The sequence below is a fragment of the Heptranchias perlo genome, chromosome 2, assembly GCF_035084215.1.
Source record: "Heptranchias perlo isolate sHepPer1 chromosome 2, sHepPer1.hap1, whole genome shotgun sequence".
NCBI classification, from domain to species: Eukaryota; Metazoa; Chordata; class Chondrichthyes; order Hexanchiformes; family Hexanchidae; genus Heptranchias; species Heptranchias perlo.
Window position 1 is genome coordinate 82,392,882 of NC_090326.1, and position 26,774 is coordinate 82,419,655.

General features: G+C 43.7%; 1 protein-coding gene across 8 annotated transcripts in view; it reads right to left on the bottom strand.

The window, feature by feature from the left end:
* LOC137340905 (histone deacetylase 9-like) overlaps nucleotides 1-26,774 on the bottom strand; it is a 641,963-nt gene that overhangs the window by 183,009 nt on the left and 432,180 nt on the right. For all 8 annotated transcript variants that reach the window (XM_068003748.1, XM_068003726.1, XM_068003718.1 and 5 more), the window contains 2 exons: nucleotides 15,413-15,639; nucleotides 6,188-6,454 (listed from right to left, as the gene is read on the bottom strand). In XM_068003748.1, coding sequence (XP_067859849.1) covers nucleotides 6,188-6,454; nucleotides 15,413-15,639 — 494 coding nt within the window. The remainder of the gene's footprint in view (nucleotides 1-6,187; nucleotides 6,455-15,412; nucleotides 15,640-26,774) is intronic.

The following is a 26,774-nucleotide window of genomic DNA, read 5'->3' on the forward strand; positions in this document are numbered from 1 at the left end:
AAAACAGCTCCAGTTTCTCTTATCTCTCTTCTTACTAAAGTCTCTCATCCATGATACCATCTTAGTGAAACTCTTCTGAACCCTTTCCATGACCTTGACATCCTTCCTAAAATAAGGTGCCCAAAGCTGAACACAATATTTCAACTGCGGCCTAACCAATGATTTCCTATCTATAAGGCTTACCCAATCACCGGAAAAACTTGCTGAGTTGTTGGCGAGCTTTTCATAATTTAAATAAAACACATCTTTAAATGAATGTACTTTTAAACCCTAGCTCTGATAGACCTGATCTATCACCCATATAACATTTAATCACATATTTGCTCATGTATACACAGGTGTACACAGAAAAACTATCTCTCAATGATCTGTTCTTAGTTGAAAGTATAGTTATAGCCGTCTCCAGTCTCACAAGGACTAACTGAAAATTAAATAGAAAGATATTGGCCTATTTCCAATGCATCACATTCATAACCCTTGCACAAACCATGTCACATTCTGGAGAATGCATTTGAAAGGTATCCCTTGGGCTTCTCCTCCTACAATTGAAGTCAATCATCAGAAAAAAAGCAAGCTTTCTAATAGTGAACGCAAGCAAATGTGAAGCAGGATAAGAAGTTGAAATATCTGTCTTACATTGACATTTTAGTTAAAGCAGTAACCTAATAAAGACATCCACTGGACTCAGGGTAAAGGCCATATAAACTTCAAGAGATGTCTCTTGAATGAGTTCTCCAGATTGGCAACATAGTAACGAACCCATTCAGGATCTGTAGGAGTAGAAATTGGTTATGATTTTTTGGGAGGCTGGGACGCCCAAGATGTGCCTGAAATTGCGCCTCGCATGAGCTGTCGGCACCTCCACATGCAGCTTCCCATTTTGCCTGCACAAATGTCGGGTAAGTCCCAGAACGGGAAGGGGATCGAAAACGGGGGGTGGGGGTGGGGCATCGCAAATATTGTGGAGTCGAGGGGGGTGGTGGCACTCCACAGCAACATTTAAAAAAAAATGTTTTAACTAACCTTTTGCTGATGGCCACTGCTTAAGCTGCAGCAGCCGCTAAAGAATCCTGCCCTGCTCAACTCAGACCAATTTCTGTAATAAGGGTGGTGGGGGGGAGGGGGGGTGCTCATTTACATATGTAAGAGACTTAACCCCTGTTTTAGGCAGCTGCCAAGGTGCCTGAAAAATGACCTGGCCCAATTTCGGGTCAGATGTCTTTCAGGCATCCTTGGGGCACAAATCGTTCCCATAAATTGGGCCTCATTGCACCCGTTTTATGATTTTAAAAAAGCACTAATCCAACTGGTTAAGAGTGCGATAACATGATGCAGGAAGAAATAAGCACACTGTGAAGTGGGAGCAGATTTGTCTACTGGATGATTTACCAAGCTCAAAAGGCTGCAATAGAGGGTGTTTCAAGTATCACAGTTCAGGCTTTCTTGCTCTTGCTCTTGCATTCACAGCTAGATAGCAGTTTCTGTAAACTAACCTAGATTTCTTTGAACCAAAACCTGCATCCTTATTCACCACCATGTATAGGATAGCACACACAGATATAACAATAAACCCTAATCATGGTAAATTGCTTATTGGAGAATATGAGTGCTATCCATCATGCTCTCCTTGTCACCTTCATCCTCAGGGCTAAAACTACTTCAATAAGTTTATTCACAAACAAAAGGGCACATAGAAGCAAAAGAAAACACAACCAGACACTAACACAGAACACTACTTAGAACAATAAAACTAGAAGCAGTCTACAAGCAGTTAATATACTCTTTTGGAACAGTGTTTCTTACAGTCTCTGACAAGCAACCTTTGGATGAAACAGTTGGGTTTGTCTCTTTTGTAGAATTTCAAGATGTGATGTTGTACGTGGACAACATGAGTTCCGAATTGCTCAAGCAGTTTGCCAGAACTGAAAGCTAGCAGCCAGTACTGTGGTTTTATGACATGGAATTTCTTCCATGTTACAGTCACTGTGTTTGAGGTAAGCTAACAGAATATAGACCCTCTACTTTGGTCTCTAGTTTACCTAGATATTGGGCAGAAAAAGGTGCAGTCGTGATGGGTTACGAGGTTTGTTTTACAGGTGTGACAGGTGATGACGAACTCAAGAAAATATCTAGCATAAAAAACCCATAACACACATTATTTTGAACCTTAGTGAGGGAGAATAACTTCCACTTTAACTCTTAACTAATTAAAAAAACCCACCAGGAGTAAAGATAAAAATCTCAGTTTTTATCACAACATGATCAATAGTATAAATGATTGTTAGCTCCATAAGAGGAATTGGCCAGATAAATTCATGAGCAACTATCATAATTGGATTATGGTCAAATGAAGATACTGATCATTTCTTCATGATACTTATAATGGGAAACAATAGAAACCAGTTTAAAATGTTTTTTGTAATGTCATTTTTTCATTGTAAAGTCATACCTGTGGAAGTATTTTTACTGCCACTGGGATTTTTCGACATTTCAGAAAATGTGTACGTTAATGACTTTATCTGGCAGTTTTCCATAAACAGGTACCACAAATAAAGGTTTCTAGTTTCAGTTTTACACAGTAGTCTGACACCAGGTTAACTGCGTTTGAATCCAACTTTTCCTTATTGGGGCAGCACAGAAGGGCAGATGACACGGTGCATGGATTTGTTATAACTGTGGTAGCACTTGACCTGACCCACCATGTTTTTGGGACACTGGGTTACATTTCCTGTCGTTTTCCACAAAGAAACTGTTCGATCAAATTTCACTTATTTCCATGCAGTTAATTTTAATATAAAGACATTTAATAACTTGAGCCTGCTGTCATCCTAACTCAGTTCCAAACCTACTGGCACCTAACCACTATTTCCTGATTTATCTCATCTGTTCTCCTAAGGGCTGATGCTGTGATCTAGTGCTCCCACTGGGGAGCAGCACTGTAAGGAGTGCATCTTGGGATGCACAGCTCATGATTTTCTATCCACTAAACTTAATGAATGGAAAATCATGGGCTGCGTGCCCACAATTTCCTGAGTTGCACATCTTGAGAGTGCTGCTCCGCACTGGGAGAGTTGGATCACAGATTCACCCTTCTACTGTTTGTAACCCTGGTGGTGTCCTACACAGTGGGCCTTGCCCTTCACCTAAATAAACTTGGAGGAGAATTGTTGACAGCCATGTGTCTGTTTCCATCCTTGGCCGCCTCCTTCTCATCATCTACTTCCTGTGCCTTAGCGAAATCATCCGTGGGGATGGGGGTCAATTTCCATATGTACACTGATGACACGCAGCTCTACCTCTTCAGCACTTCCATTGCCTCCATAACCACCACTGTTCTGTCTGACTGCTTGTTTGACACAAGTCATGGATGAGCAAGAACTTTCACCAACTTAAAATCAGCAAGACCAGGTTGTCCCATTCAGTTCCCAACAAAAACTCTGCATTGTAGCTCCTAATTCCACGTCCTGCCCCAAATGAATCCAACAGTGCACAACAATGATGCCCTGTATGATCCTGAGCTGAGCTAAGTTTCAAGCCGCACATCCTTTCCATTACCAAGACTATCTATTTCCACCTCTGCAACACTGCCTGTATCCCTCTTACATCATCCCCATTGTCGCTGAACCCTCATCCGTTCCTTTGTCATTTCCAGGCTTGACGTCTCCAATATTTTCCTTGCCAGCCCTGAGTTCCATCCAAGATAATCCACAATTTATCCCAAACTCCAATGCCCACATTCTCTCTCACACTATGTTTACTCTCTTACGACAATGGTTCTCCATGCTACAATGCATGAATTCAAAATGCTTGCCCTCATTTACAAGTGCTTTAGCAGCCTCACCCTTCCCTACCTCTGGAGCCCTCTCCAGCCCCAAATAAGTTAGAGCACAAGGTTATGCTTTTAAACCAAAAAATAATGCATAACTATTGGATTTTATTATGCCAGTGATATTTTCTGTAAGGTTATAAAACTCAGCAGAAATCAGAAAGGCTGGAGATATTGGATATCTTCCGCAATTTTAGATAGCTACCAGGATTGAGTTAACCAGCCCACTCATTATTGCTGGAAAAAGCTCTCCCGACAAAAAAAAATAGAGAAATACATTTGAAATGATAGCCGTTTTCTGTATGTAATTAAAGACAATAGCTGGCTAATGCTATTGACCCTCCAGGTGGAGGGGGAGGAGAGAATAGTCTGGGGACTGTCCTCTTGGGCCTGTCACTTTCAGCAGTTCCCAAATGAGCATGAATGACATTCAATCCCGGTGATAAAGTGGTTTCTCTGCTGTTATGGATGCTGGGAAAAAACTCATAGAATCATACAGCACAGAAGGAGGCCATTCGGCCCATCATGCCTGTGTCAGCTGTTTGAAAGAGCTATCCAATTAGACCCATTTCCCTGCTCTTTCCCCATATCCCTGCAAACTTTTCATTTGAATTTTCATTCAAAAACTCCCCATTCCACAAAACCTGCTGGCGGTATGCACTGATGTCACCAGCCTTGTGAATCAAGAAAAGTGTGTGTGAACAGCATGAGGGACCACCCTTTCCTACTCCAGCGCCAGGATGAATGCATGAGTTCCAAGGGAAACAGTAGGACTTGAAAATGTAAGATCAATGTATATAATTCTGCCCTTCATGAGTGGTTAGTGCTTTTTTAGTTAATCAGTATGAAATCTGATCAGACTATTTCCTTTCAATAGATTGTAACATGACAGTTTGACCAAACGCAAGTAAACAAATTTATTTGACGCTCAAATGATTCTGGTTCAATGCTAGATGACTGGCATTACCATCAGCAAAGAGTGAAAATTGTTTACTGGCATAATATCTTTCAAACCAAAGGCCCTTAAAGCCATTACATCACTGCTGCTAGAAATCCAGGAGCAAAGTGAAGTTTCCCGCCTGTGGTTTGCACCTGTGCACTTTCTTCTCCTGATCGCGGGCAGCCTTTTGTTTCTCAGAACCTCTCCGCAACAACTGCTGGCACAAGATCATGAGCAAAGTCACTCAACAACTGGGGGCCCATCTTTATAAGATAAATGCAATAACATTTGCAAACTGCGGGCAAGTGTCATGTGATCAGGCATCACGTGATCAGATATCACATGACCAAATGTAATGTGGTCAGATGCCACGTGATCAAGTCTCCAGGGATACATTCAAGAAAGGTTGGCAAGTAGGAGTAGGTTCCAGAAAATATATGGGTCCATGTAATTCATGAGAAATACATGCATGTGTGAGTTATGTCAGTCACAGAACACTTTATTTTCTGCATACCATTACTGTCTGATGTTGTCATCTACTTAGTTGACATAAAGTACTATTTGCTTTTTGTTGACATTTTTTGTTGTATCAATCGTGCACCAATGGGGGATTTGGTGCCATTTATGTTGAGGTGCCATTTATGTTTATGTCATGGGTCCCAATGTTAACCTCGGGGAGCTCAATAAAATGTAACTGGAACAAAAAGGAGGACACTTGGAAAAAAATAATCAGAGGAGTCAGAATGAGGCATGTCAGAGGAGATACATGAAGAACAAGAGCAAATGGAGATAAAAATGGAGCAGCTGGGAAAAGAGTGTCCTAGTCAGCTAGTAAGTTCAACTGGAGAGGGTTGGGAAAACAATAGCACTGGAAGGTACTTCCAGCAGTGGCAATTCAAACCACTGCTGTAAACCGAAAATGTACATTATAAGCCCGATATACTTGTCATCCCAGTACGAGAGTGTACTGCTCTGATTGAGCTGCTTCAAACCAGTTTGTTTCAGTTGTCAGCATAGGTCTACAGTGACAATTGCTTCCATATCTTGTTCTGCACTCCTCACCAGCACACACTCCAGTGCATCTATTCAACACGATTCCAAAGCCTCAGGGCTGAGGTAATACAAAATGCAGTTGACCTTGGACCTTACTTCAGCAATAGCCAGAATCACAGCTTTGTCAAATGTCACCTATGAGGAATGATAATTAATTTTGGGTTTAAAAATGTGACATATTTTGAGGTAGATACTTTTTGAATAACTGCAGCACCATATATTTCAATAGGTTTGGAATCTGTGTCACTCTTGTTGATCATAAATGTCACTGCTGCTGATGGATCTGGTAAGTATTGAAGTCACTCAGGCTGCTGGCTTTTTCTGGATTTTTTTTTGAACAGTAGTAGATTATATAATACTTTATTTACCTGGTGGAAAAATGCTGTTTTTTCCTTAGGATCGCTCTGCTTGAATTGGATTTCATCATCACTGTCTGGGGGCTCCTGTTTCACCTGCACAATGTCTGGCTGAAGTTCTGCTATTGTTCTCTCATAGATACCGTTGCTGTTGCTCCTGTTGCTACCACAGGGAGGCCCCTCATCCTCCTGTATAGCCTGCTGTTGGCATAGTTCTTCCTCCGTCTCCTCTGGGTGGCTTTCAGGCTGTTGAAGCTGCTCATGGGGTTTGGAAAGTACCTGTAACAAATGCAGACCCTCATTTCAAATACTTCAAATGTCACAATAAATCTTCTTTACTATAACATATACTGCCAAAAAAAATGGAAAATCATTTATATTTTTTCCACATCTATATAAGGTAAATGTAAATGCTACATGGTAAATTTTATGAATTTGCACTCCCAGGGCAATGCTTTGCCCACCAGGAATGTTTATCAGGAAATTGTGTGGGCATGGAGATCAGTGAGGCCCACAGGGTTTTATGTCCATTAATATGATAATTCAGCTACAATTACTTTTCTAATTAAAAAAAAATAAAAATGGTAACACATAAGGGTAGATTTTCTGAGTCCTATAGAATTATACAGCACAGAAGGAGGCCATTCGGACCATCATGCCTGTGCTGGCTATTTGAAGGAGCTATCCAATTCGTCCTGCTCACCCGCTTTTTCTCCATAGCCCTGCAAATTTTTCCTTTTCAAGTATATATCCAATTTCCTTTTGAAAGTTACTATTGAATCTGCTTGCACCACCTTCTCAGGTAGTGCATTTCGGATCATAACAACTCGTTGTGTAAAAAAAATTATCCTCATCTCCCCTCTGGTTCTTTTGCCAACTATTTTAAATCCTCTGGTTACCGATCCTCCTGCCAGTGGAAACAGTTTCTCCTTATTTACTCAATCAAAATCCCTCATAATTTTGAACACCTCTATTAAATCTCCCCTTAATCTTCAATGCTCTAAGGAGAACAATCCCAGATTCCCTGGTATAACTCTGGTAAATCTCCTCTACACTCTCTCCTCTGCACCCTCTTCAAAGTGTGGTGCTCAGAATTGGACACAATGCTCTAACTGAGGCCTAACCGGTGATTTATAAAGGTTCAGCACAACTTCTGTGCATTTATACTCTATACCTCTACTTATAAAGCCAAGGATCCCATATCCTTTTTGAACAGCTTTATTAACGTTCTCCAGGCAAGGAGCACAGCATGCCTGAATTCCTGGCATGTAAAGCTTTGCATCAGGAGTGCAACTTCATATAATCTGTCCTATAGTTTCACAAATGGAGAATAGCCATTTGGGCAAGTGTTAGCCTTGGCTCAGTGATAGCTCTTTTGCCTCTGAGTCAGATGATCTTGGATTTAAACTCCACTCCAGAGAATGGAACACCTAATCTAGGCAGTCCTGAGGAAGTGCTGAACTGTTGGACGTGCCATCTTTTGAATGAAATGTTAAACTGAGGCTGTCTATCTTTCAGGTGGATGTAAAAGATCCCATGGCACTATATGAAGAAAAGCAAGGGAGTTTTACCAGTATCCTGGACAATATTTATCTCTCAACCAACACCACCAAAACAGATTGTGTGATCATTTACCTCACTGCTGTTTGTGGGACTTTACTGTGTGCAAATTGGCTGCTGCATTTGCCTACATTACAACAATGCCTTCACTTCAAAAGTGCTTTTTGTCTGTGAAGTGCCTTGGGATGTCCTGAGGATGTGAAAGAAGCTAAATAAATCCAAGTTCTTTCTTTTTTATTTTTACTAGAGAACTACTAGCACCTGTAGAACTATATCTTATCTCAAATAAACGTTCTGTCAGAATTTGACAAAGAAACAAAGAATTGGCATTAATATAGCAGCCTTATCACATTATTAGAACATCTCAAAGTGCTTCACATCCTGTGGTGAAAGGACTATCCAAGGGATGGAGCAAAAACTGGCAAAGGAGAAGACAAAGATAGCTGTACTAGAGGATTCAATAATCAGAGGTACAGATAATGTGCTTTGCATCTGTGATCATGAGTCCACCATGGTCTATTGCCTTCCTGGTGCCAGGGTGAGAAACATTATGCAGTAGCTTGACACATTTTTAACAAGGGTGAGGGATCAGCCAGTGGTCATAACTCAAGCGGCAATCAATGACAGAGGTAAGAGCCGATTGGAGGTCCTGCAGTCAGATTTACAGTAGCTAGCTGGTAGATTAAATCTCTGAATTACTACCGATGCTACATTTTGGACAGTATAGGCATGATAGGATTAAGCAGGATACAATGAGGCATTGTGTAATGTGGTACTCCTACTGTGCTAGGTAGGACATATTAAGGAAAGATCTAGCAGCCAAAACTGGGCATCTATGGCGTGCTATGGGCCATCAGCAGCAGAACTGTACACCACCACAGTCCGTAAACACATGGCCTGGCAATCCCTCACTATCAAGCCTGGAGACCAATCTTGGTTTAATGTAGATTGTGGAAAGGCATACCAGGAGCAGCATCAGGCATACCTTAGAATGAGGTACCAAACTAGTGAAGTTACAACACAGGGTTATCTGCATGCTAAACACCAAAAACAGCAAGCTAAAGACAGAGCAAAGCAGTCCCATTACCAACAGATTAGAGCAAAATTTTGCAGCCTACCACATCCAGTTGAGAGTGGTGGCAGACAAGCAGACAACTAACCGAGGAGGAGGCTGCAAGAACATTCCCAATCATGGCAGATCACAGCACAAGTGCAAAAGACAAGAATTAAGTGTTTTCAAGTATCTACAGTCAAAAGTGCCAAATGGATGATTATACAATTTAGTTCACTCCACATGGCATTAAGAAGAGGCTGAGTGCATTGTGCACAAAAACGGCTATGGACCCCAAAACATCCTGGCTGTAGTGCTGAAGACTTGCGCATCAGAGCTAGCTGCTCCCCTAGCCAAGCTGTTCGAGTATAGTTATGACACTGTCATCTACCCAGCATTGTGTAAGATTGCCTAGATATGGTTTAGCCACAAAAAAAATGGGATAAAAGTCTTTTCATCTGTTCAACTTGGGTGGGAAATGAAGAGCAGTGAAGGAGGGAAAATTAAAAATGGAAAATTGAATCTAAATATATAGGCAATCATTGGGTAATAATAAGTAAAGGCCATTCTGCCCATCTAGCTTTCCCCAACAATTATTTCTCAAATCAAAACCCCTACAAAACACTAGAGGTAAATGTTTTCCCTTCCTATGCTTATAAGGTGAGGGATGATGATGCTGAAGAATAGATTTTTATGGGGTTGTTTTGCATAGAAACAGCAAAAAACACCGTCAGGTTACGTATAATGCTGGTTAGATATAAGTGTAGAATTTTGAGGATTCACATGCTGGGAGTTCATATTAGAAATTCAGGCAGGTAGATCAGTGATTTCCACCTGTTCATTTTAATGCACCAGCTGCATGAATTCATAAAATCACTCTATGGCATTGAGATCATTCTATGCAAAATCATTAGCACCACTCAGCTCCAACCATGGAAGAGCAAGCCTCACTGCACCAAAGTATCAGTTCCATTCCCCGCAACATCTGTCATTGACATAGTGGAGTCAGATTGCTCAGTTAGTACTAATTAGGTTAGTGTTATGGCCTGCTAAACCTGGGAGTTATTTGAGATCGCCTAAACCCAATTTATTTAGGTTGCTTAACAATCATCTATCGACCCATTCACACTGGAGAACTGCTCCCAGAAGTTGTTCTCCAATGCTGGTTCCCAGTTCTGCATCTATGAAAACCACTCTATTTATGAGGCAGTGCAGTTTCTACAGCATTGACTTATAACAAGTGCATACACCCAAGCTGTTTCTGACAATGGCTGCAAATTTCCTCAGAACTGCTCCCGCTCTGATGCTGTAACTTCACTGAGGAAACATCCAGGCTGTGTCGTCGACGTTGCTACCTTCCTCAGTGTCCAGGGAAAGCCTTGCAGCCCACTGGTGGAATAATCTCTTTGCTGCCAAAGGTAGCCAGGAGTTTGAGGGTTAAATTGTCAACATCGTAGCCTGGGCGGTAATCTGGCTGAGTAGATCAGCCACCTGCTGTAGGGCCTACTGGATTTTCATTCCATTGAATGGAATGCCCACTTTTTGTCCACTTCTACTTCCAATAATGCAGTGCTCTGGAGTTTACACTGGGCTGCTGCCTCTGGAGGCAGGAATGAAAACCATCCAATTTGGTGGTGCTCCCTGTCGCTAAATGCACTGCTGTATGATATATTTTGTTTGCTGTTCAGTTTAGGTTTTGTTTCATTCATTCATGGGATGTGGGCGTCCCTGGCGAGGCCGGCATTTATTGCCCATCTCTAATTGCCCTTGAGAAGGTGGTGGTGAGCCGCCTTCTTGAACCGCTGCAGACCGTGTGGTGAAGGTTCTCCCACAGTGCTGTTAGGAAGGGAGTTCCAGGATTTTGACCCAACGACAATGAAGGAACGGCGATATATTTCCAAGTCGGGATGGTGTGTGACTTGGAGAGGAACATGCAGGTGGTGTTGTTCCCATGTGCCTGCTGCTCTTGTCCTTCTAGGTGGTAGAGGTCGCGGGTTTGAGAGGCGCTGTCAAAGAAGCCTTGGCGAGTTGCTGCAGTGCATCCTGTGGATGGTACACACTGCAGCCACAGTGGTGAAGGGAGTGAATGTTTAGGGTGGTGGATGGGGTGCCAATCAAGCGGGCTGCTTTGTCCTGGATGTTGTCAAGTTTCCTGAGTGTTGTTGGAGCTTCACTCATCCAGGCAAGTGGAGAGTATTCCATCACACTCCTGACTTGTGCCTTGTAGATGGTGGAAAGGCTTTGGAGAGTCAGGAGGTGAGCCACTCGCCACAGAATACCCAGCCTCAGACCTGCTCTTGTAGCCACAGTATTTATGTGGCTGGTCCAGTTAAGTTTCTGGTCAATGGTGATCCCCAGGATGTTGATGGTGGGGGATTCATTGATGGTAACGCCATTGAATGTCAAGGGGAGGTGGTTAGACTGTCTCTTGTTGGAGATGGTCATTGCCTGGCACTTATCTGGCACGAATGTTACTTGCCACTTATCAGCCCAAGCCTGGATGTTGTCCAAGTCTTGCTGCATACGGGCACGGACTGCTTCATTATCTGAGAGGATGGAAATGAACACTGTGCAATCATCAACGAACATCCCCATTTCTGACCTTATGATGGAGGGAAGGTCATTGATGAAGCAGCTGAAGATGGTTGGGCCTAGGACAGTGCCCTGAGGAACTCCTGCAGCAATATCCTGGGGCTGAGATGATTGGCCTCCAACAACCACCACCATCTTCCTTTGTGTTAGGTATGACTCCAGCCACTGGAGAGTTTTCCCCCTGATTCCCATTGACTTCAATTTTACTTGGGCTCCTTGGTGCCACACTCGGTCAAATGCTGTGTTGATGTCAAGGGCAGTCACTCTCACCTCACCTCTAGAATTCAGCTCTTTTGTCCATGTTTGGACCAAGGCTGTAATGAGGTCTGGAGCCGAGTGGTCATGGCAGAACCCAAACTGAGCATCGGTGAGCAGGTTATTGGTAAGTGCCGCTTGATAGCAATGTCGACGACACCTTCCATCACTTTGCTGATGATTGAGAGTAGACCGATGGGACGGTAATTGGCCGGATTGGATTTGTCCTGCTTTTTGTGGACAGGACATACCTGGGCAATTTTCCACATTGTTGGGTAGATGCCAGTATTGTAGCTGTACTGGAAAGTTTGGCTGGAGGCACGGCTAGTTCTGGAGCACAAGTCTTCAGCACTACAGCCGAGATGTTGTCGGGGCCCATAGCCTTTGTTCTATTCAGTGCACCCAGCCTTTTCTTGATATCATGTGGAGTGAATTGAATTGGTTGAAGACTGGCTTTTGGAATGGTGGGGATATCGGGAGGAGGCCGAGATGGATCATCTACTCGGCACTTCTGGCTGAAGATGGTTGCAAACGCTTCAGCCTTGTCTTTTGCACTCATGTGCTGGACTCTGCCATCATTGAGGATGGGGATGTTTACGGAGCCTCCTCCTCCCGTTATTTGTATAATTGTCCACCACCATTCACGACTGGATGTGGCAGAACTGCAGAGCTTTGATCTGATCCGTTGGTTGTGGAATCGCTTAGCTCTGCCTATAGCATGTTGCTTCTGCTATTTAGCATGCATGTAGTCCTGTGTTTTAGCTTCACCAGTTTGGCATCTCATTTTTAGGTATGCTTGGTGCTGCTCCTGGCATGCTCCTCTACACTCCTCTTTGAACCAGGGTTAATCCCCTGGCTTGTTGGTAATGGTAGAGTGAAGAATAGGCTGGGCCATGAGGTTACAGATTTTGCTGGAATACAATTCTGCTGCTGTTGATGGTCCACAGCGCCTCATGGTTTTCCCAGTTTTGAGCTGCTAGTTCTGTTCTGAATTGATCCCATTTAGCACGGTGATAGTGCCACACACGATGGTAATGACAAACACATGATAAAAATCAGCTGAAAGAAAGGAGACTTTTAATCCATCAATCTAGAGTGGAAGCCTTTCCACCATCTACAAGGCACAAGTCAGGAGCATGATGGAATACTCTCCACTTGCCTGGATGAGTGCAGCTCCAACAACACTCAGGAAGCTCAACACCATCCAGGACAAAGCAGCCTGCTTGATTGGCACCCCATCCACCGCCCTAAACATTCACTCCCTTCCCCACCGCACACTGTGGCTGCAGTGTGTAACATCCACAGGATGCACTGCAGCAACTCGCCAAGGCTTCTTTGACAGCACCTCCCAAACCCGCGACCTCTACCACCTAGAAGTACAAGGGCAGTCGGCACATGGGAACAACACCACCTGCACGTTCCCCTCCAAGTCACACACCATCCCGACTTGGAAATATATCGCCGTTCCTTCATCGTCGCTGGGTCAAAATCCTGGAACTCCCTTCCTAACAGCACTGTGGGAGAACCTTCACCACACGGACTGCAGCGGTTCAAGAAGGAGGCTCACCACCACCTTCTCAAGAGCAATTAGCGATGGGGAATAAATGCTGGCCTTGTCAGCGACGCCCACATCTCATGAACAAATAAAAAAAAAACTTGACCAAGGACTTAGAGGTGAAGGAGACAACTCTTCTTAACCCAATATATCACATTTCCTCATCGAAGTCTTAAAATAATCTTTTTCTAAAAAAATGACTTTGTTATGGTTCTAGATGTTTATGAGTTCCATAGTGATATAATAATACTGGTAATGCAAACAATTATGGAAGCAGACAGTTGAAGATATAAAACTTGATCCTGACCTTTTAATTATCGCATTTCATCAAATGAAAGTTAATAAACTCCCAAAGAACTCTCAGTGCTTTATCACACAAGACGGAAGTTTACTGTATAAAACTGCACCAATTTCCATTTTTCATGTCCAACTGCTTCAATTCAGGAAATTAAATGTACATTATTTACAGGGCTCTCGAAGCCATGGCAGTTTCAGAGAGAGCGAGAGAGAGAGAGAGAGATATGGAATGCAGCTAAATGAGTTACTGACTGACTGCATGAGTCCCAGTAGAATGCACATCAAAGAAAGTAATACCTGTCTGTCTCAGCAGGTGGGAGGCATATCCTACTCCCTGGCCCAAGAACAGAGGGCCTATGAAAGTGTCATGCAGGGAATAACTTTTTTACATTGGTATCAATGAATACTTCAACACATCTTTTAAAATGCTTACGCTTCTGTAAAAATCTAGTATAGCAAACAAGCAGCAACTCAAAGGGCTGGAGGTGCAAATCAAGAGTTCACACGAGTAAGAACAATAACAAGGGGTGACTGAAAAAATGATTACGGTTTCATTTATGTAATGATATTTAAAGCTTTCCAAATGCATCAGTGCGTTTATCCAGTGATCAGCTGAGCCATATGGGCCAGAGAGAACCGAGGTTCAGTGCCTGGCCTGTGATAAGTGGCAATAAAACAATAAAGTGCATTTATCTAGTGCCCTTAACGCAGGAAAAAATCCCATGACATTCCACAGAGGCATAATCTGACGATGATTGTTACCGAGCCAAAAAAGGACATATTAGGAGGAGTGACTAAAAAGATAGGTTTAAAGGAGGGTCTTAAAGGAGGTGAGAGAGGCAGAGAGATTTAGGGACGGAATTCCAGAGCTTTGGGCCTAGATGGCTGAAGATACAACTGCCAATGGTGGGGCGAAGGGAATGGGGCATGCGTAGCAAGTCAGAGACAGAGGAACACAGAGCTCTCTGAGCTTTGTAGGGCTGAAGGAGGTTACAGAGATAGGGAGGGGTGAGGCCATGGAGGGATTTGAACACAAGATTGAGAATTTCAAATTTGAGATGTTGGTTGACCAGGAGTCAATATAGGCCAGCAAACACAAGGGTGATGAGTGAGCAGGACCTGGTGCACATTAGGATACAGGCAGCAGAGTTTTGGATGAGCTGAAGTTTATGGAGCGTGGAGAATGGGAGGCTGGACAAGAGAGCATTGGAATAGTAAAGTCTGGAGGTTACAAAGGCATGGATGAGGGTTCCAGCAGCAGATGGGCTGAGGCAGGGGTGGAGACGGGCGATGTTACGGAGATGGAAGTAGTTGGTCTTTGCGATGAAGAGGATATGGGGTCGGAAGCTCAGGGTCAAATTGGACTGCGAAATTGCAAACAGTCTGGTTCAGCCTGTGACAGTGGCTGGGGAGGGGGATGGAATCGATAGCAAGTGAACGGAGTTTGTCAGGGGTGGGGGGGAGGACGGGGGGGGCAATGGCTTCGATCTTCCCAATGTTTAATTGCAGGCAATTGCTACTTTCACTGATACCTGTTTTAAAGAAACTGTAGTTGTCACTTCCTTGCTCAAAACAGAAGAATGTTAGCTCTTTGGTCTGATCTCCCTCATTAACTGATTTATGTTCAACCTTTAGATAAAATCAGATGTCGACCATCTACCCACCCTACATCCTGCTGTACGTGTCGGTTGAACAAATGAGGGAGAACCACAGTTGCATTAATGGCTAGCATGCGAGTTGGTACCTAACATATTAAATATGGACTATTTTTCAACGCAAACTGTCAGGTTCAAATATACTTTAAGTTAAACGAGTTCATGTTTGGGTAAAAAAGGACTGTGTTAAGTGGTTTTCCATAAACAAAAACAAATGTATGCACATTTTAAATGTCAATCACCACTAACAATTGCACAGGGAAAGCTCTGACCTTGTTCAACTGTATCTGCTGCTGGTACTGCTTCTGCTTTTCCAGGAACTGTTGGTGTTGCTGTTGAACAACAAGCTGTGCCAGAGCCTGTGTGCTTTGAGGGAGTGGCGCAGAGTGCGTTCGATTAAGTGGTCTATGGCGTGGCAGCTTGTTTGAAGCTCTGAGGGTCGGTGATACTCTCTCCCCTACTGCTGTCAATGGAGAATGAGCATGAAGAGGAACCACACCTAAAATACAATACAATGCTTTGGTTAATAGTGGCCTGGAGATGATAATTTACAATGTCCAATGGAGTGGACTGCCATTATTCCTCCATATTAGAGATTATTATGTTAACTCTTACATTGTAGGCTATGAATTCAATTCAGAGTTTAATATGCAATATTTATTTATAAATAATCTCAATTCACAATAAGTGTTATGGGACCAATTTTCCTGACTTTTGCCCCCAGTACTGCTTATTTCCCAGGCGCATAGGTCAGGAAAAAGGCGCTCTGAGACTCATAATTCCAGGTCTTTCCCCTCGTTAAATAGCTTTGGTTTTCCCAGCCCATCATGTTCAGGCATTTCAAGGGCTGCTTACATGTGTACACTTTGGTACACTGATACTGTCTATGAACAGATGCCAAGCCCCTAGGAAAATTGGCCCCATAACCTTTTATATAAATATCTCACACACCGGGGGCAAATGCAAGGCAGTCTAAGATGAGATTGGAGTGCGTATCCATAAGTGCACATTACATGGTAAATAAAGCAGGTGAGCTGCAGGCTCAAGTCACCACATGGGACTATGATATAGTGGCAATAACAGAGACCTGGCTCAAAGAAGGGGAGGATTGGGTACTTAATATTCCTGGCTACAAGGTATTCAGGAAAGATAGGAAAGGTAAAAAAGTTGGGTGGGGGGTGGCAGTATTCATCAAAGAAACTATTATAGCACTGGAAAGGGATGATGTAGTTGAGAAGACAGAATCTATTTGATTATAATTAAGGAACAATAGAGGAGCTATTACGCTACTGGATGTATACTATAGGCCACCAAATAGTGGGAAGGAGGTAGAAGAGCAGAATTTGCAGGCAAATTACAGAACGATGCAAGAACCATAGAGTAGTGATAATGGGGGACTTCAATTATCCCAATATAGACTGACGCAGTAACAGTGTAAAGGGCAAAGGGGGGGGGAGAAATTCCTAAAATGTGTTCAAGAGAACTTTCTGGAACAGTGTGTTTCCAGCCCAACCAGAAAGGAAGCAGTGCTGGGTCTAGTTTTGGGGAATGAAATGGGGCAGGTGGGGGAGTATTTCGAGAATAGCGATCATAATATCATTAGATTTAGAATAGTTATGGAAAAGGACAAGGAACAATCAAATGTGAAAATGCTTAACTAGAGGATGGCAAATTTCAGTGAGTTAAAAAGGGCTCGTGCCCAGGTAGATTTGAATCAAAAATTGGTAGGCAAAACATTAATTGAACAATGGGAGGCCTTCAAGGAGGAGTTCCTTCGAGTACAGAATAGACACATCCCTATGAGGGGGAAAGGAAGGGCATCCAAACCTAGAGCTCCCTGGATGACTAAAGATATAGAAATTAAAAAGGAACAGAGAAAGGAGTTTTATGATGAATGTAAGGTTCACCATACAGTAGAGGACCAGGCTGAATACAGAAAGTATGGAGGAGATCTAAAAAAGGGAATAAGAGGGTCAAAGAAAGCGTATGAGAATAGTATCATTGCAGGTAAAGCACAGGAGGAGGCCATTCGGCTCTTTGAAAGAGCTATCCAATTAATCCCATCCCTCTGCTCTTTCCCCATAGCCTTGTAATTTTTTTCCCTTCAAGTATTTATCCAATTCCCTTTTGAAAGTTACTATTGAATCTACTTCCACCACCCTTTCAGGCAGTACATTCCAGATCATTACAACTCGCTGCATAAAAAAATATTTCCTCATGTCGCCTCTGGCTCTTTTGTCAATCACCTTAAAATCTGTGTCCTCTGTATACTGACCCGTCTGCCGCTGAAAACGGTTTCTCTTTATTTACTCTATCAAAACCATTCATGATTTTGAACACCTCCATCAAATCTCCCCTTAACCGTCTCTGTTCTAAGGAGAACAACCCCAGTCCCTCATCCCTGGCACCATTCCAATAAATCTCTTCTGTACCCTCTCTAAGGCCTTGACATCCTTCCTAAAGTATGATGCCCAGAATTGAATGCAATAGCCCATCTGAGGCCAAACCAATGTTTCATAAACATCGAGCAGAACGTTCTTGCTTTTGTACTCTATGCCTCTTTTAATAAAGCCCAGGATCCCATATGCTTTTTTAACAGCCTTCTCAACTTGTCCTGCCAAGGTTTGTGTATGTGCACCTCCATGTTTCTCTGTTCCTGCACCCACTTTAAAATTGTACCATTTAGTTTATATTGCCTCTCCTCATTCTTCCTACCAAAATGCATCACCTCACACTTCTCTGTGTTAAATTTCATCTGCCATGTGTCTTCCCATTTCACCTGTCTGCCTGTGTCCTCCTGAAATCTGTTACTATCCTCCACATTGTTTACTATATTTCTGAGTTTCGTGTCATCTGCAAACTTTGAAATTATACCCTCTATCCCAAGTCCAGGTCTTTAATATATATCAGAAAGAGCAGTGGTCCTAATACTGACCCCTGGGGAACACCACAGGAAACTTCTCTTCAGTCTGAAAAACAATTGGTCACCACTACTCTCTGCTCTCTGAGTTGTAATGGTCTTGAATGCACTGCCTGAGAGGGTGGTGAAGGTGATTCAATAGTAATTTTCAAAAGGGAATTGGACAAATACTTGAAGGGAAATAAATTACAGGGCTATGGGGAAAGAGCAAGGGAATGGGACTAATTGGATAGCTCTTTCAAAGAGCTGGCACAGGCATGAAGAGGCGAATGGCTTCCTCCTGTGCTGTACCCACTATGATACTATATGATACTGCTTGTAATGGCTTGTGTACAGTGATGTCTACAATACTAAAGCACAACTTCAAACCTCAATATTGTCACCAAGATGTCTAAACCTTCAGGTGCACTGAGACTGACAGCACTTTTTTTTTATTCGTTCATGGGATGTGGGCGTTGCTGGCGAAGCCGGCATTTATTGCCCATCCCTAATTGCCCTTGAGAAGGTGGTGGTGAGCCGCCTTCTTGAACTGCTGCAGTCCGTGTGGTGACGGTTCTCCCACAGTACTGTTAGGAAGGGAGTTCCAGGATTTTGACCCAGCGACGATGACGGAACGGCGATATATTTCCAAGTCGGGATGGTGTGTGACTTGGAGGGGAACGTGCAGGTGGTGTTGTTCCCATGTGCCGGCTGCTCTTGTCCTTCTAGGTGGTAGGGGTCGCGGGTTTGGGAGGTGCTGTCGAAGAAGCCTTGGTGAGTTGCTGCAATGCATCCTGTGGATGGTGCACACTGCAGCCACAGTGCGCCGGTGGTGAAGGGAGTGAATGTTTAGGGTGGTGGATGGGGTGCCAATCAAATGGGCTGCTTTGTCCTGGATGGTATCGAGCTTCTTGAGTGTTGTTGGAGCTGCACTCATCCAAGTAAGTGGAAAGTATTCCATCACACTCCTGACTTGTGCCTTGTCGATGGTGGAAAGGCTTTGGGGAGTCAGGAGGTGAGTCACTCGCCGCAGAATACCCAGCCTCTGACCTGCTCTCATAGCCACAGTATTTATATGGCTGGTCCAGTTAAGTTCCTGGTCAATGGTGACCCCCCAGGATGTTGATGGTGGGGGATTCGGCGATGGTAATGCCGTTGAATGTCAAGGGGAGGTGGTTAGACTCTCTCTTGTTGGAGATAGTCATTGCCTGGCACTTATCTGGCACGAATGTTACTTGCCACTTATCAGCCCAAGCCTGGATGTTGTCCAGCTCTTGCTACATGCAGGCTCGGACTGTTTCATTATCTGAGGGGTTGCGAATGGAACTGAACACTGTGCAATCATCAGCGAACATCCCTATTTCTGACCTTATGATGGAGGGAAGATCATTGATGAAGCAGCTGAAAATGGTTGGGCCTAGGACACTGCCCTGAGGAACTCCTGCAGCAATGTCCTGGGGCTGAGATGATTGGCCTCCAACAACAACTACCATCTTCCTTTCTGCTAGGTATGACTCCAGCCACTGGAGAGTTCTTTCCCCCTGATTCCCATTGACTTCAATTTTACTAGGGCTCCTTGGTGCCACACTCGGTCAAATGCTGCCTTAATGTCAAGGGCTGTCACTCTCACCTCACCTCTGGAATTCAGCTCTTTTGTCCATGTTTGGACCAAGGCTGTAATGAGGTCTGGAGCCGAGTGGTCCTGGCAGAACCCAAACTGAGCATCGGTGAGCAGGTTATTGGTAAGTGCCGCTTGATAGCACTGTCGACGACACCTTCCATCACTTTGCTGATGATTGAGAGTAGACCGATGGGACGGTAATTGGCCGGATTGGATTTGTCCTGCTTTTTGTGGACAGGACATACCTGGGCAATTTTCCACATTGTTCCGTAGATGCCAGTGTTGTAGCTGTACTGGAACAGCTTGGCTAGAGGCGCAGCTCGTTCTGGAGCACAAGTCTTCAGCACTACAGCCGGGATATTCTCGGGGCCCATAGACTTTGCTGTATCCTGTGCACTCAGCCGTTTCTTGATATCACGTGGAGTGAATCGAATTGGCTGAAGACTGGCTTCTGTGATGGTGGGGATATCGGGAGGAGGCCAAGATGGATCATCCACTCGGCACTTCTGGCTGAAGATGGTTGCAAACGCTTCAGCCTTATCTTTTGCACTCAAGTGCTGGACTCCGCCATTATTGAGGATGGGGATGTTTGCAGAGCCTCCTCCTCCCGTTGGTTGTTTAATTGTCCACCACCATTCACAACTGGATGTGGCAGGACTGCAGTAAGAAAACTTTTTTAAAAATTGCAAAGAAAATCGCCATCAAACTCCAGAAATCTCAGTTATGCTGATATCAGGTGACTTCGGGTGCCTAAATATTTTGGCGTAAATGCAGGAAAATCATGTGTGCTGATCTTTTTAATGGGGAGAAAAGTCATCTCACTGAGCAGCAGAGAGATTTGCCGAACCAATCTCAGAAGCAGTGCAACAATAGAGGAAATTTGCACGTATGGATGTTTCGGCATAAAACTGTTATAAATTAGTTACATGCGAATTGCCTCTCAAAAAAATAGCGCTATGCCACTCTTGCACCATAGTTAAGCCAAAAAGTTCCAGAAAACTGTGTATTCTGCAGTTAATAGCTGATTTATTTTCTACTGATAGTTTTTTTTTCTAAAATAGTAGGTTCCGTGATGGCTCCAGGTTAAATTTATAGGTGTTTATTTATAAAGTATATTAGACGTGGCCTTGAAATTCCATAGGCCGTGGTCCTCCAGCACTGACTTCACTGGAGAAGGTCGGGTTGAGGGAGGGCACCTAATTAGCATGAGGCCAGTGGTCACATCTTGGGTACCCATCTGCCCCAAGATTCCAGGAAATCTGACCTCTGTTTTGACTCCCTGGAAGCACAGGAATATTGACTCCCAAATGGTCTACAAGTCGTAAAAAATAATGTTCCCTGGTAGAAGTCTTTAGGGAACCAAAGCGCTTCCCCAGGCTGGATCCTCCTGGGTGAGGCCTACTTCTGCTCTTTATTACACCAGATCATTTCTCCTCATGATGTGCCAGCTCCAAGGTTACACTGGTGATACCAAGGCATGGGAACTACTGAAGTAGGAAGGCACCGTGCACTGCCCCCACCCCCACAAGGATGACCTCGTAGGGGCATTTGGTGACTCTGCCCCTCAAGACCATCTTGGAAACGTTGTCCTGCAGCCTGGTCCCGGCTAAGACTTCAGCCATTCCAGTGGGTTGCCAGTGAGGTTACAGCAGGAGTCCCCTTGGACCAGCTGAGGAATTTTATTCAATCTCTATTTCATTCTTTCTCTCATCTCTTGACAACAAGCTGCAGCAGCAGCAGCTTTATTCCCCAATTAATTTGCATGGCATATGTTGTGAAAAATTTGTCTTCCACATTGGACCTTTAAAAAGTTGAAAGCTGTGATCTGTTCATGATGTTGTATGGCCATTGATGAACTAAATCACAGAGAGGATGGCCTGTGAAGTTGTGACTCAACGATTAATTTTTGATGACATCTTAAACTGTGAGAGTAATGCAGAAGTGTGAGACACCCCACACTGATCAGCATTTCTATTGCATCTGTCCCCATCCACCTTGGCCTACTCTAACCCTCCCCCTTCCCACTGAATGGCAAAATTGTCACTGGCCAGCTCCACCCATCCACAGAGCATCAAAACAGGCCCTGGGAAACTGTTCTCCCCTACCATTAGTTATCCAAACATCCTCTACTACCTGTCTTTCTCTTCTTTCCCCTCTCCTCTCTCTCATTCCCCTCCCTGACCGCATCCCGTTTCTCCATTTCCATCCCAAATCCTCTTCTTCATCCTCCTCACCCTCCCTTCTTTCCCATCTCCTTGCTCCTCTTCTTTAATCTCCCCATACCCCTTCCTCCTCTTCTTATCTCCTCCCTTCCTCATCCCTGTCCTCATTCCCTGTTCCCCATTCTCCCCTCTGCCACATCCCCCTCCTCCCTTGTCCCTTCTTCTTCTCCCCTCCCCTTCTTTTTCTCTCTCACTCCTCTCCTCCATTACCTATCCTTCCTCGTCCTTTCCTCTCCCCCGGCTTAGCCAAGGGAAGGACATCCCCACCTCCATATGAGATGGACTTCCAAACCTAGCCAAGAGAAGGACTGCTCACTACAGCCTCCCTCTAGCTGAGATATAGATGCACCCATCTGAGAATTTCCCTTCCTCCCTGTTCCCCTCTCTTCAATCTCTCTATCTCTCTCCCCTCCAAATCCCCCTTCCCTATCCAGTATCCTTCCCCCCCGCCTCTCTGTTCCTCACCCATCTTTCTCCCTCTCCTCCCTCATCTCTTCTCCTCCCTCTCTTTCTCCTTTGTCTGCTCTCTCCCTATAGCCTTCTCTCTCTTTCTCTCCCCTCCCTTCCTCACCCCGTCCCTCCTCTCTAAACCTCCCTTCCTCTCTTTCTCTTCCTCCTCCACCTGGGTTCAATTATCCACTTTTTCTCTAAAACTGCTTGACCTGAACCCTGCAGTTGGTCTTGACTCCCCGTGTGCATTGTCTTGGGAGATCAACTGGAACAAATGACTGAAATGGCCAGGAAGTGGACAAACTTGAACTTATGATAATTTTATTTGAAGTTGGGAGATGGAAAGAATTGGGTTCTACAGTTGAACAAATCAAAATACTGATTGTTATCCAAACATGGGACAGAACTTAACATGTGACTCAAATCATTCACACACTGTGCCTGTTGGCAGAATAACACTGCAATAACACTGTGTGTCAACAATAAAGGTCAAAGTAACATTGTGTCAGTCAACAACTACATGGACATTAATGATATCATAAATACAGTATCCATTAGACATCTGAAAGATCCAGTCAAGCTGCACCAGTTCACTGAAAAATCTGTTGTAAATCCCAATAGGCATGAATTTTATGCAGTTTCAAAAATAGATAGCAGCTTATGTTGGGGAAACTATGAAGTCAATTTTATGAATTTGTACTCCAAGCGCAGGATTTCACCCACTCAGGTGCAGAGGTCAGCAGGGCCCACGGAATGTTCCATTCAATTTTATAAAATTTTGTTAATTATGGATAAATTTAATTCCAGTTTGCACATAAACTGTCATTATCATGTTTGTTTTTACTTAGAACAAAAAGTTGATAAGAATTTACATCCACGTATGATCAAATCTCAAAGACCACAGCCCCAAAAATCGACAGCAGGAATTAGCCAGAATGGCTGGAGACTAGGAGCCAAATATGCCAGGACCTGGCTTTGTGCCCAAGTCTCCGGGATGGCCCATGAGAGTGGAGCCTCTGCCTGCTCTAAACAAGGCTATTGTTTGTTAAGGAGGGTCAGGGGCGAGTGCTCCGAATGTCAGAGTTCCTGTGCCCTGGGCCTTCAGTGTATAGTCAGTGGAAGCATGCCTGGTCAGACCAGACATACCGTCCCAACAGAGGCAGACGTGGACCACAGCAAGGAGTCCACACCAGGAGCCAGGGCTGGACCCCTTAAGAACTGGTGGCAAAAGTTTTGTTTAGATTTTTTTAAGGAGCTCTGCACATCTCTGCCAGACTTTATGGCCCCCCAAACATCGTAGGCACCCTCGTTGTGTCCCTAGTGCCCATGAGCACCCACCATTTGCAGACAAACTAGGCAACCTCCCTTACCCTGGAACATTTGTCATGTCAACATTGGAGGCTCCCAGTGGTTGAATCCCAGTGTAAGTGCTGGGATTCCTGGTTGGCAGATTTCCACCAGCTTATAGAGAACACTCAAAATATACAATAATGAACCAAATTTAAACTTCTCTCCAAAGATCATCTGAAGCGTTTTCCTTTTGAGCTTTTATGGAACCGTATTCTCTCTCCATTTTCTCATAAGCAACCATCCCTCTACAATTTGGAAACTGGTTCTTGCAGAAGTGCATGACCAAGGGGGTTAACAATGTCCCCATCTGCTGTTATCTATTTACTGGATTTAACGTAGTCTTCCACTATGCTACCAAATTATTTTACGATGGATATTACCACACAGACTAGAGACACACTAGAACAACTAATAATTTTATTTACAATTCAGTAGTAATCAGAAGCATTAAAAAATCAGCAATTTTAGCTAAATAAATATATTATATCCCAATACTGTGAGAAAGCCCATAATGGGTCAATTACTTTTTGTAAAAACAGCTTTAGTTTGAGTGTGAGAATCTCTGGTAAACGGATAACAAAAACTGTTTACTGATTGGTAAATTCAACCTGTTTTATAAATCTTCGGTACGCATTTGCCTTAGTGTGTCCCTCGAGCAGGGAGTGATTCTGAGCCTCTCTTTCTGCACAAGGCAACAGATTTTGGGAGAACTGTTATCCTGTTTCAAACTCCTAGTTTTAACCATTTTAGTGTTAAACAAACAATTCTGTCAACTCCTTTGATATTAAGGTTTACAGCTAAACACAACAATGTAAAATGAACAATACAAAAACATAAAATATAGTGGTGTATATCCTGGAAGAAATGACCACTTCACAAACCATTTCTTTCCTATCAAGAGAACACTGATGTTAAATTAAGAAAACAAACCTTTGCTCTTTAAAGTAGATAATGAAACAAGCAAATCAAACTTTCCACATGGAATCTACCCCAAATGTGGTTATTATAGAAAGTCTTCACCGCGTATTAAAGAAAGAAAGGAAGAAAAGTGGTATACTAAAAGAAATCCTTTTTGCCAAATAAGGGCCCTACCTTGTTGTCAAAATAGAGTGCCCCTAAAAATCCACAGCCGTTCTGACATACTCCTGCCATAACTTCAAAGGGAGTACACTGGAACAGCTGGAAACTAGGTCAGGACTGGTAATGCTGGATCCCAAAACGATCATTGTAAGGCGGTGTGAAGTTGAGGGGGACTACTTAAGTCAGGAATTCCTGTGTTTCTGTTCTTCAGAGGGATTCGGCATAGAATCGGCCAAAGTACACCTGGTTAGATGGGATGGACCTCCTGGTACACCTGTCAAACGTAGGGATCACCTGGGGGTCTAGGCCGGGATCGAGGCCTGGTCCTCTTTATTTATTTTTAAGGCGGCCCCCTTTATAAGGGGATGCAGGGACACTTACAGCTTTCTTCTGGGTGAAAGCCCACACCCTGCCAGCCCTGGACTCTTTGGTTGGACTTTCCGGTTTCTTTGGCGGGGGGAGGGGGGGGTGAAAGCATCCCAGAAGTGTCCTTAACCCGCTAAAGGCATTTAAATTGCAGGACCTGCCCCTGACCCAAGGAAAATTGGTTGGTTCAGCACTGGATATTTGGGGCAGATACATGTCAGCACTTATGCCACCAATTTTCACGGCTGGTGAGTTTAATTAAGAGTTTATACCTTTCTGTAACAGTGTAATGAAGGTGAAATGATTCTATCCACTCCTGTGTGTTCCTTTCTGCCCGTTTTCTGCTATCATTGCTGTTCAATTTGCACATAATGCACCATTTTGATTTCAAAGACAGGCCCGGGTATATTATTGACAATTAAACCTGTCAATGAACACGAAATTACCTACATGTGGTAAATAATTCACCCTCCTCTCCCAGCAAAGCACAAACTTCAAAGTGACAAAATGCAACGGCAGTGAAATAAAAATGTATTGTCACTTAATAAAACAAAAATGCATACTTCAATCACAAGTACTGAACATAATAAATCAAACTGTCCAGCAAAACAGCTGGTTTCCATCCAGTGTCCAGTATCAGAGATTGCTGCTTTGAAAGCGGAGAATGTCCCATAGATGACAAATGAAAATAAGGAAGACTATTTGCCATGCTCTGTGATGATTGGAAACAATGCAAAGATTGGCAGGATGGTGGCATGATGCTTATGCCAGTGCTAGGAACAAAGACACCAAATCCACTCACAGAAGAGGCACGCTGGGCTATAAATTGGGCCGTCTAGCGCCCGTTGTGTAAGCGCTATGCGGCCTCTTGAGGACCTAAAATGGCATCCGGAATGCGCAAGCGTGCTTCTAGCGTGACACGCACCAGACGCTATCTTGGTAAAGGCATTTGCGCACATGCAGATAATGAACGTCGGCATATGTAAAGTAAGGAGAATGTACGTTAGATCAGTGCGCAATCCTGATTTAAAGGGACAGATACGATTTTGGAACTCAAAGCTCCAGCCAACACACTGTCTTAACCTCACACAGCTGAACAGGATGGAAACAGCATGGAGGACCTTCCATCAACGCTTTTTAAAGGGATCATGCAAGATTTACAGGTTAGTTGCTGGATTATTGCCGCTGATTGCTGATGCATTTGTACCTGGTTTTGAAGGTCTCCTATACTTGAATACTGGGACTAGGGGACATGGCTTAAAAATTAGAGCCAGGATTTGCAGGAATGAAGTTAGGAAATGCTTCTACATGAAAAGGGTGGTAGAAGTTTGGAACGCTCTTCTGCAAATGACAGTTGATGCTACCTCAGTTGTTAATTTTAAATCTGAGATTGGTAGATTTTTGTTAATCAAAGATATTAAGGGATATGGAGCTAAGGCAGGTATATGGGGCTAAGGCAGGTATATGGTGTTAGGTCACAGATCAACCATGATCTCATTGAATGGCAGAACAGGCTCGAGGGACTGAATGGCCTACTCCTGTTCCTATCCGTCCTATGTTCCTATAATAAAGTTTCAATACTCTACAGGGAGTGGGCTGGCTAACTGACAGGTGTGTGGCTTGCAACAGTGGTCATGTGTGAGGTT